Below are 12,448 nucleotides of genomic sequence, written 5' to 3' on the forward strand. Positions count from 1 at the left end.
AGAATCCCCCTCCACCCTGCAAGAGCAGCAGAGACTGTAGGCTTTTGCCAAGATAGCTGAGAGGAGATGCACTGCCATGTTAGCAGAAGAAGAGAAGAAATTGGATTTATACCCCGCCCTTCACTACCCAAAGGTGTCTCAGAGTGGCTTACAAACTCCTTTTCACTTCCCCTCCCCACAACAGACACCCTGTGAGGTAGATGGGGCTCAGAGAACTCTGACAGAAACTGCTCTTTTTCAAGAACAGCTCATTATCAGAACTATGGCTTGCCCAAGGTCATCCAGCCAGGTGCAAGTGGAGGAGTGGAGAATCAAACCCGGTTCTCCCAGATTAGAGTCCGCGCACTTAACCACTACACCAAACTGGCAGGTTCAGCCTGGTACTCTGCAGGATTCTGGCCTAATTAAACCTTAACAGGAGAGTTCCAGAAACCTCCTCCAGAACAGCTGGAGCTGCTTTTTCTCAGTATATTTAAGTTGAGGGCAAGGAAGGGAGTGCTGCTAGACCAACCAGTTCACAAGGCCACAACCCTTGTATGCTCTATCCAGCTCCCAACCTTGCCTGCTCCAGCCTTTGCTTGTGTCTATGCTCCAGGCCCTGCCAAGTGATAATCTTCAGGGTAAGTCCTGGCTCTCAAGGCAACCAGCAGATCAAAAAGCCTGAGGCCAGCACTTTTTTTAAAAAAAGTAGAAGATGGATAACTGCTTCTTTGAGTGGCTCAGGGAAGGTGCCCTGAGTTAATTACTGATTTATGATGGACACCAAGGGCTCATTGATTTGGTCCTTACATGTTTTTAGCAGCCAGGATCAGCAAATGTCCAGAGTATAAGTAGTGGCCTTCACAGATCCCAAGATACTATAACATGTATTATGCATAGGGATGGGCACAGACCCGAACACTGAGCTAAAGTTCAGCCTTGATTTTGGCTGGTTCAAGGCTCAGGTGGTTTGATTTGAAGATCACATGTTCAGACCTGGAAGTGTCCGAGTTTCTCAGTCCAGCTCGGAAGCTCTCAGATGCTCTCCCACCCATGTAGTTTTCCACTGAAAAGCTGGGGTGGGATTTTCCAGCTATTGAAGGATCAATAGGGGAACATTCAAAGCTGACAGGCAAGTCTGCTTTCAACTGAGAGATGTCCATCTGCCTCAGTCAACTACCTTACCCAGGAACAAAAGATTCAAAACTGGGCGGTAGTTGGCTGGGTCATTCAGATCCAGAGATGGTTTCTTTAAGAGCGGCCTCACCACAGCTTCCTTTAAAGTCCCTTGGAAGGTCCTTGAACACAGATACAAATTGATGATATCCACCAAGGGGATCCGTATTCCGTCACCACTGGCCTTCACCAGCCATGACAGACATGGGTCTAGGAGGCAAGTGGTGGGGTTCAGAGCACTCAGGATCCTGTCACCCTCATCCTGGGAGAGTTGGCTGAAGTGGTTCAGTACTGAATCTGAAGACAGCCAGGGGGCCTCCAGTTCCCATACTGTATCAATATTGGCCAGCAGAGCATGGCAGAGTGACAAGATTTTATCCACAAAATAGCTCGCAAAGTCCTCACAGCTGATTGCCAAATTACTGTCATATATATGTCAAACATATCGACATCTTGCATATACAACAATTGTGAGTCTATTTTCCCCACTTATTATCTATCCATGTATATACACTCTCCCATCGTTTTAAGTACAATTCTTCATCTTTTCCTTGTAAAACAACATTCAACCTATCCATTTCTGCTAGCTCCAACAATTTCAGAAGTATTTCATCTCTTGAGGGGATCCTCTCCGATTTCCAACATTTAGCCACTAAGATTCTAGCTGATGTTAGAATGTAAGTTAGTAAATACAACTTGTTTTGTTTATAACCTTTGGGGATCATATTCAACAAAATAGTTTCTGGTATAAAATCTAGATCAATATTCAGTATTTTCTGTATTATCTTATGTATTTTGTGCCAAAAATTTTGAACTTTCCCACATCTCTACCATATATGATAAAATGTTCCCACATTTGTTTTACATTTCCAACACTTGTTTGATGCATTAGGATAACATTTGGCTATTTTGTCTGGGGACCAGTGCCATCTGTGAAACATTTTGTAGATATTTTCTTTATATGATATTGCTCTCATAAATTTCGTTATGTGCCATATTTTGGACCATTGTTCTATGTCTGTGCTATGTCCTATATCTTGCATCCAGGACATCATCGTTGTTTTAACAGCCTCATCTTGCATATAGTCATCTAACAGGAAGTTATAAAGCTGGTCTTCAAGGTGCCACTGGACTCAAACTCCAAGACAGGCAGACTTTCTGTCAGGCTCCTTAGTCAGGTTATGCAACACAGGGCTTCATGAGAAGATAACTGTTTATTGGTAGATCCAGTACTAGAGACACGTGTACAGCTTGTGTCAGGAGTGGCTGCCAATACTAGGGCCTCTGACTTATACTAGAATCAAACATCCCCCCGGTAAGCATGAGCCAATGGATACATCTCTCACGCATGGGCAAAGCAAGCAGGCAAAGCAAAAGCCGTTAACCTTCCCAGCCGGGAAAAACTGCAGCTGTAGCATCTACAAGGTCAAGCATAAGATAGCAAACAGTTGGGGAGCCAGGGAGAGCTGAGACATAAAACAGGAGGGCACCCCTCCACACTCTTGGTCGCTCCAAATGAATTGGTTACAAATTTTGTCAAGGTCTTTAAAATATTGTACTGTTTTTAAAATGGGTACGTTTTGAGCTAAAAACAAATCTGGGAAGAACATTCATTTTTATTGTTGCTATCTTGCCTATAAATGATAATTTAAGATCCTTCCATTTTTGAAGTTCTTTTTTAATTTCTGTCAAGAGTTTATTATAGTTATCTTCTATTAACGTACTAGTTCTATTGGTTAATGCTACACCTAAGTATTTGACTTTGTTCGGCGTCTCCATGGAGGAAATTTCTTGTTATCTGTTTCTGTGTGCAATTTTTAGTTAATATATTTGTCTTTCTGAAATTAATTTTAAGACCTGCTACTTGGCCATATCCTTGAATTACTTTTATAAGATGCTTAATAGATGTTATTGGATCTTCAAATTACTGTCTTTTTGAGTACCCTGAGTAAGAGACATTAACGATCTAATTATTCTAATTAACTGAGTTGGGCGAGAACTAGCGGAGGCAATGGAGGATGCATAGAATTTCTTCTTTGTCACCTTCACTGCCATCTTATAGGATTTCATAACCATCCTATAAGATGTTCTTGCAGCTTCATCATGAAACTGCCACTATACACGCTCTAGCTGTCTCAGCTCCCATTTCATCCTTCATAGCTCCATGTTCTACCAAGAGGCTAGTTTGGTATGGGAGAGGAGAGGGCGTCGGGGAGCGATTTTGTCAATGGCTTCAGAGAGATGGTCTATAAGCAAACCAAATAAATGCCATAACACTGAAATGTTATTTTTGTGCTTTTGTGTTTTATGAATTGTTTTGTGGTTGTTTTCTAGAAAATCAGCGAGAACTATGAATGGGAAGAATAAGGTAAAATATGCTACCAAAATATTGCCTTGTTGTTCTGGTACTTGCATAAAACTGTAAGCGGTGATATTATTTTTATGAAACTTTATAGCAAGAAAATGTCATGACTCAATTGAGACATCACCCCAGAATCAGTAGGCAAACCAGGATCTGAAGGAGCTTTGCAGTTCATGGTTTGTGTAAACTATGGTTAGACATGAAATTCAGGCCAGTGTTGTGACAGAAATTTTCCCTGTTTGTGCTGTCAGATGCCACTTCAATAGCTTCTGATGTGTCAAAAGCCCAGCTAGTCTGTCCTGTTGTAGTAGCCAGCCCATGACAATTGAGCAACATCTGTGGTGTTGATTTGCCAGCAAGTCACCAAGACAGGATGCTGTAGAAAATTATTCAGGGACTCTGTTTTGGAAATAACTGAGCTATGCCATGAAGGCGGTCTAAACTGTAAATGCATGTATGTTTGAAACCTGAGGTGATGATTTGGGTTCTTAAATATGGTCAACACAAACTATGAGTTTCATGATGACTGAACTGAGGCAATGTCACATTCTTGGCATTAGAATTGTGGGTTTAAAGTACAGAGAAATGAGGACTGATGTTATAATACACAGTGGTGTCAAATTCTAATCAATTGTGTATTTATTATTCAGATTCCCAGAACAGTGGGCATTACTAATACTCTTGATGACTTAACTCAGTCTTCTGATACAGCTACAGAGGATTTTACTATGCCTGCATCAGTCTCTAGAGAGGCTGAGATGTTGATAGAACAGCTTAGTTTGGATAACACAGGTAAGTACACTATTTATGATTATCAAGCAGTAATAATTTTATTCTGCATATGTTAATATAAATAATTAGAATACATGCAGATCTGGTAATAACAAGAAGTATCAATTTTTTCACTAAGTGGGAACCCTGCTAATATTTCTGATTGGGGACCAGATAGTAAATATTACAATAACAATTGATCTGTCTGCTCGGGATCCAAAAAACAGTGAAACTGGTATGAATCTCAGGTTGCTTTAGATAATAGTTCCAGCTAATATTTATTATTTTCACGTTCTAAAACAAAACATCCCAGAAGTTACAGTAAGTTTCTGAAGAACTATTATGGACCCACAAAACCAAGAGGAGGGAAAATTTTGATATTTTGATAGTTCTTTAAATCCTGAAAGAGCCAGCCAACTGATAGAGGGTAGAAGCTCTTTAAATAGGCAATATGTGAACACTACTGCTAGTGCTTCAGGGGCTTGCCTTGCCTTGGCTCATGGCTCTACAGGTCTGAGAGCAGGCCTCAGTGTCACTACCAGTGCCTCAGAAAATTTAAAGTAAACAATGGAGAAGTAGCTGATAGAAATTAATCACTGTTGTTGTTCAGTCGCACAGTCGAGTCCGACTCTTCGCGACCCCATGGACCAGCTCCCGCCAGGCCCTCCTGTCTTCCGCCGTCCTCTGAAGTTTGCTCAATTTAATGTTCGTTGCATCTATGACACTGTCTAACCATCTCATCCTTTGCCGTCCCCGTCTTCTTTGACCTTCAATCTTTCCCAGCATCAGGGTCTTCTCCAGTGAGTGCTCCCTTCTCATTTGGTGGCCAAAGTATTTGAGCTTCAGTTTCATTATCTGGCCTTCCAGGGAACAGTCAGGGTTGATTTCTTTTAGGATTGACTGATTTGATCTTCTTGCAGTCCAAGGGACTCTCAAGAGTCTTCTCCAGCACCATAGTTCAAAAGAATCTATTCTTCGGCGCTCGGCCTTCCTTATAGTCCAACTCTCGCAGCCATACATGACTACTGGGAATACCATTGCTTGGACCATGCGTATTTTTGTTGGCAGGGTGATGTCTCTACTTTTTATCATGCTGTTTAGGTTCGCCATCGCTTTCCTCCCAAGGAGCAGGCGTCTTTTAATTTCATGGCTGCAGTCACAGTCTGCGGTGATCTGGGATCCCAGGAACGTGAAGTCTGTCACCACTTCCACGACTTCCCCTTCTATTTGCCAAGGAGTGATGGGGCCGGATGCCATGATCTTAGTTTTTTTGATGTTGAGCTTCAAGCCCACTTTTGCGCTCTCCTCTTTTACCCTGAGCAAGAGGCTCTTTAGGTCCTCTTCACTTTCTGCCATTAGAGTGGTATCGTCTGCATATCTGAGGTTGTTGATCTTTTCCCCAGCAATCTTAATTCCCGCTTGTGATTCATCCAGGCCAGCATTTCGCATGATGTACTCTGCATATATATTAAATAAGCAAGGTGACAGTATACATCCTTGTCGTACTCCTTTTCCTATGCTGAACCAATCAGTTGTTCCATATCCGGTTCTAACTGTCGCTTCTTGGCCCTTATACAGGTTTCTCAAGAGACATGTGAGGTGGTCTGGTCCTCCCATCTCTTTAAGGACCTGCCATAGTTTGTTGTGATCCACACAGTCAAAAGCTTTAGCATAGTCAATGAAGCAGAAGTAGATATTTTTCTGGTACTCTCTTGCTTTCTCCATAATCCAGCGAATGTTGGCAATTTGATCTCTAGTTCCTCTACCTCTTCGAAACCCAGCTTGTACTTCTGGCAGTTCTCTATCCACGTACTGTTGAAGCCTAGCTTGTAGGATCTTGAGCATGACCTTGCTAGCGTGTGATATGAGTGCAATTGTGCGATAGTTTGAACATTCCTTGGCATTGCCCTTCTTTGGGATTGGAATGTATACTGACCTTTTCCAATCCTGTGGCCACTGTTGCGTTTTCCAAATTTGCTGGCAAATGGAGTGCAGCACTTTAACAGCATCATCTTCTAAGACTTTGAATAGCTCAGCTGGAATACCATCACCTCCACTAGCTTTGTTGTTAGCAATGCTTTCTAAGGCCCATTTAACTTCACATTCCAGGATGTCTGGCTCGAGGTCAGTGATTATACCGTCGTGGTTGTCAAGGACATCGAGGTCTTTCTTGTATAGTTCTTCTGTGTATTCTTGCCATCTTTTCCTAATCTCTTCTGCTTCTGTTAGGTCCCTACCGTTTTTGTCCTTTATCATGGCCAGCTTTGCATGGAACGCTCCCTTGATTTCTCCAACTTTCTTGAAGAGATCTCTAGTCCTTCCCATTCTATTGTTTTCTTCTATTACTTTGCACTGTTCATTCAGGAAGGCCTCCTTATCTCTCCTTGCTGTTCTCTGGAAATCTGCGTTCAGTTGGGTAAATCTTTCCTTTTCGCCTTTGCCTTTCGCTTTCCTTCTTTCCTCTGCTATTTGTAAAGCCTCATCAGAAAGCCACTTTGCTTTCTTACATTTCTTTTTCTTTGGGATGGTGGTGATTGCTGCCTCCTGTACGATGTCACGAACCTCTGTCCATAGTTCTTCAGGCACTCTATCTATCAAATCCAGACCCTTGAATCTATTCTTCACCTCTACTGTATATTCATCAGGGATGCGATCTAGGTCAAACCTGAATGGCCTCGTGGTTTTCCCAATTTTCTTCAGTTTAAGTCTGAATTTTGCAATGAGTAGCTCATGATCTGAACCACAGTCAGCTCCAGGTCTTGTTTTTACTGACTGGATAGAGCTTCTCCATCTTTGACTGCAAATTATATAGTCAATCTGATTTCGGTGTTGCCCATCTGGTGATGTCCATGTGTAGAGTCGCCTCTTAGGTTGTTGGAAAAGGGTGTTCGCTATGACCAGTGTGTTCTCTTGACAAAACTCTGTTAACCTTTGCCCTGCTTCATTTTGCTTTCCAAGGCCAAACTTGTCTGTTATTCCAGTTACCTTTTCACTTCCTACTTTAGCATTCCAGTCCCCTATGATGATGAGGACATCATTTTTTGGTGTTAGTTCTAGGAGGTGTTGTAGGTCTTCATAGAACCGGTCCACTTCAGCCTCTTCTGCATCAGTGGTTGGGGCATAGACTTGAATTACTGTGATGTTGAATGGTTTGCCTTGGATTCGGACCGAGATCATTCTGTCGTTTTTGAGATTGTATCCCATTACTGCCTTCTTCACTCTCTTGTTGACTATAAAGGCCACAACATTTTTTCTACAGGATTCTTGGCCACAGTAGTAGATATAATGGTCTTCTGAGTTAAATTCGTCCATTCCTGTCCACTTTAGTTCACTGATTCCCAAGATGTTGATGTTCACTCTTGCCATCTCATTTTTGACCACATCAAGCTTACCTTGATTCATAGATCTTACATTCCAGGTTCCTATGCAGTATTGTTAATGGCAGCATTGGACTTTTCTTTCACCATCAGACACACCCTCAGCTGAGCATCCTTTTGGTTTTGGCCCAGCCGCTTCACTCTTCCTGGGGTTACTTGTACTTGCCCTCTGCTCTTCCCCAGTAGCATATTGGACACCTTCCGACCTGAGGGGCTCATCTTCCGGCGTCATATCTTTTAGCCTTTTGTTACTGTCCATGGGGTTTTCTTGGCAAAGATACTGGAGTTGGTTGCCATTTCCTTCTCCAGTGGATCACACTTGGTCTGAGTTCCCTGCTGTGGCCTTTCCGTCCTTGGTGGCCCTCCATGGCATAGCCCACAGCCTCATCGAACCACGCAAGCCCCCTCATCACTCCAAGACAGTGATCCATGAGGGAGGATCAGCTGGAGGGCTCTTTAAATCTAGCAGGAAGGAGAGGGGAAGTCGCGGGTCGCACACTTGGCTCGCAAAAAGACCCTTTTTGCGAGTGTGGTGGGAGCCACAGCATGTGGGGCTGGGGAAAATCAGCCCCGTGTTCCATGACCTCCACTCCGCTTGCAAAAAGACCCATTAAAGAGTCTTTTTACGAGCCAACCGTGCGGCCCACAACCAGCCCTCTCCCTTCCTCCTGCTAGATTTAAAGAGCCCTACAGCTGATCGGCGGGCCATGTGGTTCCCACCGATCGACTGAAGCCCTTTAAATCTGGCAGGAGGGGAGGGAGAGGGGTGGCCAGGTGGGTGGTCATGCTTGGGGGTGGGGCTTCCCCCACTGGCCAGCTAGCCAAGGGTGAATTGGAGCCCCCAAAAGCAGGTGAACCCCCACCCGGACCTGGGGACTGGCAACCCTAATCTGTGGAACTCTGGTACTTGTTGCTAACATTAAAAATAAACAAATGTAGCATTTGTATTTAATTTTGACTTGAATTTGTATTACTTTTGAATGAGGTGATATTTTGGGCATATAAATATACATAAATCTAGTAGAGAAAGATGAGTTAAACATGCTTTAAATATTTTTATAAAGATAAATGTACATGAACGCCCAAACTAGATTTTTCCCCCCCTAAAGCAGGTTCTGTAAGTCTTCTGAAAATTCAGAATGTAGTTCATGGATATGAATGCTTAATTGAACATGAAAAGGGACGTTACGCTCAGTTGCAAGGAAAAGTTAAAAAAATTGAGAATGAGAAGAAGGAGCTGCAGAGAATACTGGAAGAAATGAGAGAAGTTAAATCTCTGCTGGATCATCAAAAAGTACAATGGGAAAGCGATATGAGCAGTCTGAAGTAAGAACTCTTAAATAAGTCTTCAGGAAGTGCTTTTATGTGATAATACTATAAGAATTGTAAAAGGAATATTGAAAACAAATTGAATCAAGAATGTTATTAATCCTTTTGCAGGAAACTAGATGATTTGTATAACTAAGTAAAAAATGCATAAGCAGAGAAACTGATTTAGAATAGCCTAATTCCTTTAAACCAAGTGTTTTAAGGAGGATTAAATCATTACAGAATGTGTCAGTGTTTGGTTAACTGCTTAGCAGTGTATGATAGTAGGCCGCATTCACAGCACTTTGTCTGAAGTTTTTTTATACCACATTCCCTTAAAATAGTTACAAAAATTAAAGCCCAGTGGATAAAGCACTTTTAAAAGATACACGTAACTGAAAAAGCACAACAAAATAAAACCATATGAGTTACCAAGGGCATGTCGAAAAGAACATGTTTTCATTTGCCTTGAAAAAGAAAAAGGAGCCCAACACATTTTTCAAGGAAGAGAATTCCCTAATGTCCACACTGCATCCGGGGAAGGCCTCATGCCTGCCAGCAGGGGGAGACAGGAGTTATGACATTTTCCTGAGCCCAGGTTGCTCTGAGGGCCTGTGAACCCAGCTGTTTTATCTACCTCCGTTTCTGCTTGAGTGAGAGCAAGGGAGGTTGGCACTAAGTACAGCAGGGTCAGCCATGCTTGCTGTGTCTCTCCCCTCCGGCTTCTCCAGGAGCAGGGCAGCAGATACGCAAGCAGGTGTGAGCAAGCACCACACTTTGGCTATGCTGAGCTTTGTTTCTTGGAAAGTGAACTACAGTTCCCAGGCTCCCTAGCAAAATTAGACAAAGGGGAATGTAGGAGATGGGGGGAAGATCCAGAGTCCAGCCATAGCAGGATGCTTTGGGTTGTTTAATGTGTGTATGCGTGTATTTCTGTAAGCAGTTTTGAGTGCCCAGATAAGGAGAAAAGAAGGGTATAAATGCCTAAAGCGAGTCAGCTTGAGCCAGAGAGAAATCTGAATGTCAGGCTCCAAGGGTCCATGTTGGGAAAGGAATTAAAGGTGTGTGTGTGGGGGGATATTCTGACATAAGGACAAAAGGGGGGTCTTGGTTAAGTATATAGGAGGGTCACTCAACATGATAGGAGTTTTGATGGAGCCAGTTTGTAAGGAAGATAACAGCAGCAATAGGAGCGTAGAAATAGCCATAAAACTTTTATCAGCCCCCAGAACTCTGCATTAGATGTATATCTCAATACAAAAAACAAGAAGGCTGGTGTCTGTGTGTGTGTGTGTGGGGCCCAACATTCCAATGCACACCAACAGTGTTTGGAAGCTTGAACTGTCAGTCAGAAGACGCTGGCTGGGTTGACTGGCTGCTTTGTGTAGTTCCGCCCACGTCAGCCCCCGCCAGGCCCAGATGGCATACATCCGAGAGTTCTGAAAGAACTCAAATGTGAACTTGTGGATCTCCTGACAAAAATATGTAATCTTTCCTTAAACTCTGCCTCCATTCCTGAGGACTGGAAGGTAGCTAATGTCACTCCCATCTTTAAAAAGGGTTCCAGAGGAGAGCCGGGAAATTACAGGCCAGTCAGTCTGACGTCGATACCGGGTAAATTGGTGGAAACCATTATTAAGGAAAGAATTAGTAGGCACATAGATGAACAAAACCTATTGAGGCAGACTCAACATGGGTTCTGTAAGGGAAGATCTTGTCTCACTAACCTATTAGTGTTCTTTGAGGGGGTGAACAAACATGTGGACAAGGGGGATCCAATAGATATTATTTACCTTGACTTCCAGAAAGCTTTTGATAAAGTTCCTCATCAAAGGCTCATAAGTAAGCTCAAAAATCATGGGATAAAAGGACAAGTCCTTTTATGGATCAAAAACTGGCTAATTAATAGAAAACAGAGAGTGAGTATAAATGGGCAGTTCTCCCAGTGGAGGGGGGTAAGCAGTGGGGTACCACAGGGATCAGTACTTGGTCCACTGCTTTTTAACTTGTTCATTAATGATTTGGAGTTGGGAGTAAGCAGTGAAGTGGCTAAATTTGCGGATGATACGAAGTTGTTCAGGGTGGTGAAAACCAGTGAGGATTGTGAGGCACTCCAAAGGGATCTGTCAAAGATGGGCAAGTGGGCGTCAACATGGCAAATGGGGTTCAATGTGGCCAAGTGCAAGGTGATGCACATTGGAGCCAAAAATCCTAAATATAAATACACATTGATGGGGTCTGAACTGGCAGAGACTGAGCAAGAGAGAGATCTTGGAGTTGTAGTGGATAACTCACTGAAAATGTCGAGACAGTGTGTGACTGCAATAAAGAAGGCCAATGCTATGCTGGGGATTATTAGGAAGGGTATTGTAAACAGATCAGCCAATATCATAATGCCGCTATATAAATCAATGGTGCGACCTCATCTGGAATACTGTGTGCAATTCTGGTCACCACACCTTAAAAAGGATATTATAGCTTTGGAAAAAGTGCAGAAAAGGGCAACTCGAATGATAAAAGGGTTGGAACACTTTCCCTATGAGGAAAGGTTAAAGTGCTTAGGGCTCTTTAGCTTGGAGAAACAACGACTGAGGGGAGACATGATTGAGGTTTATAAGATTATGCATGGGATAGAGCAGGTAGAGAAAGAGGTATTTTTCTCCTTTTCTCACAGTACAAGAACTCGTGGGCACTCCATGAAATTGCTGAGCGGTCGGGTTAGAACGGATAAAAGGAAGTACTTCTTCACCCAAAGAGTGATTAACACATGGAATTCACTGCCACAGGAAGTGGTGGCGGCTACAAGCATGGACGGCTTCAAAAGGGAATTAGATAAGCATATGGAGCAGAGGGCCATCAGTGGCTGTTAGCCACATAGATAGGGACTCTGGGGCAAGTGATGCTCTGTATTCTTGGTGCTTGTGGAGGGGGGCAACAGTGGAAGGGCTTCTAGTGTCCTGGCCCCAATGATGGACCTCCTGATGGCACCTGCTATTTCTGGCCACTGTGTGATACAGACTGTTGGACTGGATGGGCCTTTGGCCTGATCCAACATTGGCGTCTCTTATGTTCTTATGTTCTTAAGCACCTTTTTAAAAAATTTAAATCACAGATTTTCCTTGAAACAAGCAGAAGAAAAGAAGATGAGTGCTGAAATGCTATATGAGAAAAGTCAACAACAGTTAAGGAAGAAAGAAGAGCAGTACTATAAAGAGATGGAGGAAAAACAGCAGCTAGAGTTAATGCTGAGAAGTCTAGAAATGGAGTTGAGAACTCTGAAAAACCATTTGAAACAGGTTAGAGTACACAGCATTGCACAACACAGCATTCAATACTATCAGTTCTGAAAATTAATTTTTAATTCAGATAATATACTAAGTCTTTTGCATTAGGTGTACATTCTGGTACATTCTGTGTACTTTGATAATGTGGTGCCACCCTTCCAGAAATAATGTTGTCTTTTGTTCAAAGTCCC

The 12,448-nt window shown here is 42.8% G+C and overlaps 1 protein-coding gene across 1 annotated transcript in view; it reads left to right on the forward strand.

The window, feature by feature from the left end:
* LOC107113910 (ankyrin repeat domain-containing protein 26-like) overlaps window positions 1-12,448 on the forward strand; it is a 108,467-nt gene that overhangs the window by 60,120 nt on the left and 35,899 nt on the right. The window contains exons 24-27 of the mRNA XM_015415313.1: window positions 3,490-3,523; window positions 4,168-4,309; window positions 8,778-8,991; window positions 12,086-12,269. Coding sequence (XP_015270799.1) covers window positions 3,490-3,523; window positions 4,168-4,309; window positions 8,778-8,991; window positions 12,086-12,269 — 574 coding nt within the window. The remainder of the gene's footprint in view (window positions 1-3,489; window positions 3,524-4,167; window positions 4,310-8,777; window positions 8,992-12,085; window positions 12,270-12,448) is intronic.

The sequence above is a fragment of the Gekko japonicus genome, unplaced genomic scaffold (genome assembly GCF_001447785.1).
Source record: "Gekko japonicus isolate JY-2015 unplaced genomic scaffold, Gekko_japonicus_V1.1 scaffold578, whole genome shotgun sequence".
NCBI classification, from domain to species: Eukaryota; Metazoa; Chordata; class Lepidosauria; order Squamata; family Gekkonidae; genus Gekko; species Gekko japonicus.